Consider the following 1912-nt stretch of genomic DNA (forward strand, 5'->3'; position numbering starts at 1 on the left):
CTTCTTTACTGATGATTGTGCAAAAGAAGCAAAACCAACCCAAAGAAACCCAGCAGAGGAACAGAGGTTTATCTCTCTGGGCTTTAAAGGCTAAAATATATGTCGGTCTGGTGTTGGTGTTGGTAACATACAGTGACATGAGAGGAGGAATAGGTTGAGGGAGGAGCAACACTGTCAGAGAAGAGCAGCACAGAAAAGGACTCCTACTGTCAGATGCATTCGATATGTAAACCAGACAGAACACAGATACTGTCTGGAAGATGGAGTCACTGCATTACTGTGTGATTGTTCCTTTGTTTCTGACCATACTAAAAGGTAGGTTAAAGCAGGAAGAAGAAAAACCTTCAAGGGATCTGTTTCCTAGAAACCACTGGAACAGGCAGTCAGAGTTTGATACCGTCATTAACAACATTTATCTCTTCCTTCAGGTGCCGTTTACTGAACAGCAGCGCCACCAAGTGGACACTGACAACACAATCTAATGACAAGTTACTATATTACTCCTGTCAGCATTAAAACAGAAGGAAGTCCTTGTTTTACAAACACTGAAAAGATAAATACAAATTACAGACTGATGATGATGATTTCATAATTCTACCAGGGTGAAAAGTGGTTAAAGAGACTTTGTTGTAACAGAAAGTTCACATGTTAAAGCTCCTCATTATGAGCTGCTCTGGATAAGAGCATCAGCTAAACAGCTGAGATGTAAATGTTGAGAGTTCCTCAACAGATGATGAAGAGGAAGGGCCAATGATGTGAAGGCCCAGATCCATCAGAGTATCAATGTTCTTCCTCTCTCTCCTCCCCTCTCACTGCAGACATGAACCACTGGCTGAGAAACATCCTGATTCTGACTCTCTGGCTAGGTAACTCTTTAAATCTACTGATTGTTCTCCTTTAATCAATCATCTTTATTGATCCATCTCTTCCTCTGCATGTTCTCTTCTTCCCCAGAGTGTAAAGGAGAAGACAGAGTGACCCAGCCAGCAGGAGATGTCATTGCTGCTGAAGGAGACACAGTTACACTTGGCTGTACTTTTGAGACGAGTAGAGCAAGTCCAACTTTGTTCTGGTACAAACAGGATGGAAACAACAGCCCCAGATTCATGCTGAGTCGCATGCAACAGAACGATGTGAAAACAGAGGATAAGTTTAAGGAGAGGTTTTCATCAACAGTTGATTCCACCTCAAAATCAGTTCCTCTGAAGATCCAGAAGCTTCAGCTGTCTGACTCTGCTGTGTACTACTGTGCTCTGCAGCCCACAGTGACAGGAAACACCAAAACTCTGTACAAAAACCTTTGGAGCAAAGACAACAGAATACTCCACAACGTCCACTAGAGGGAGTCACACACTGTTAAACTTCAGTGTGTTGATACAGTCAGGAGTCTGCTAATAAAAAAATGAGTTACTGAAGATCTTAACATGATTTCTTTGTCTTCTGAAGAATAACGACATCATCAACCATCAAACTTTCCTCTAAACACTAAATATGCTGCATGTACAGAACGCTCTTTATACCAAGGCCTTTCATAGTGATTCTCTCCATCAGACAAACAGACACACTCTCTCTCACTGATGGTGGTGGTGGAGCTGCAGCAGGTTCAGAGTCTTGTTCAAGGACACTTCAGCATGTGGACAGGAGGAGCTGGGGACTGAACCACCAACCCTTTGACTTCCTCCACTTCCTGCGCCACGGCTGCCCCGAACTCACTGCCCACCTCCAGATCTCAGCATCCAGATGTGGGTTTTGTTAGTCTGAATGGAATATTCCAGTGAAAATGTCTCGTTTCACTATCAAATCCTCTCCACCTGTAAGCTTGAAAGGTGACTCAACAGTTTGTAGCATCACTTTGTTAATTGCTGCTGTAAATCCACAACTTCAGAGATGTGGGGAGGTGATAACGCAGCAC

At 43.3% G+C, this 1912-nt stretch overlaps 1 gene segment (V, D, J or C); it reads left to right on the forward strand.

Annotated features, from left to right (window-relative positions):
• The first annotated feature begins 817 nt into the window (after positions 1-817).
• Positions 818-1578, forward strand: LOC119902814. The segment is given in 2 exon segments: positions 818-866; positions 955-1578. Coding segments are annotated over 2 exon segments (432 nt in total).
• Positions 1579-1912: the final 334 nt, after the last annotated feature.

The sequence above is a fragment of the Micropterus salmoides genome, unplaced genomic scaffold (genome assembly GCF_014851395.1).
Source record: "Micropterus salmoides isolate LMB-PRFRI ecotype aquatic unplaced genomic scaffold, ASM1485139v1 Ms_hic_scaffold_14, whole genome shotgun sequence".
Classification (NCBI taxonomy): domain Eukaryota; kingdom Metazoa; phylum Chordata; class Actinopteri; order Centrarchiformes; family Centrarchidae; genus Micropterus; species Micropterus salmoides.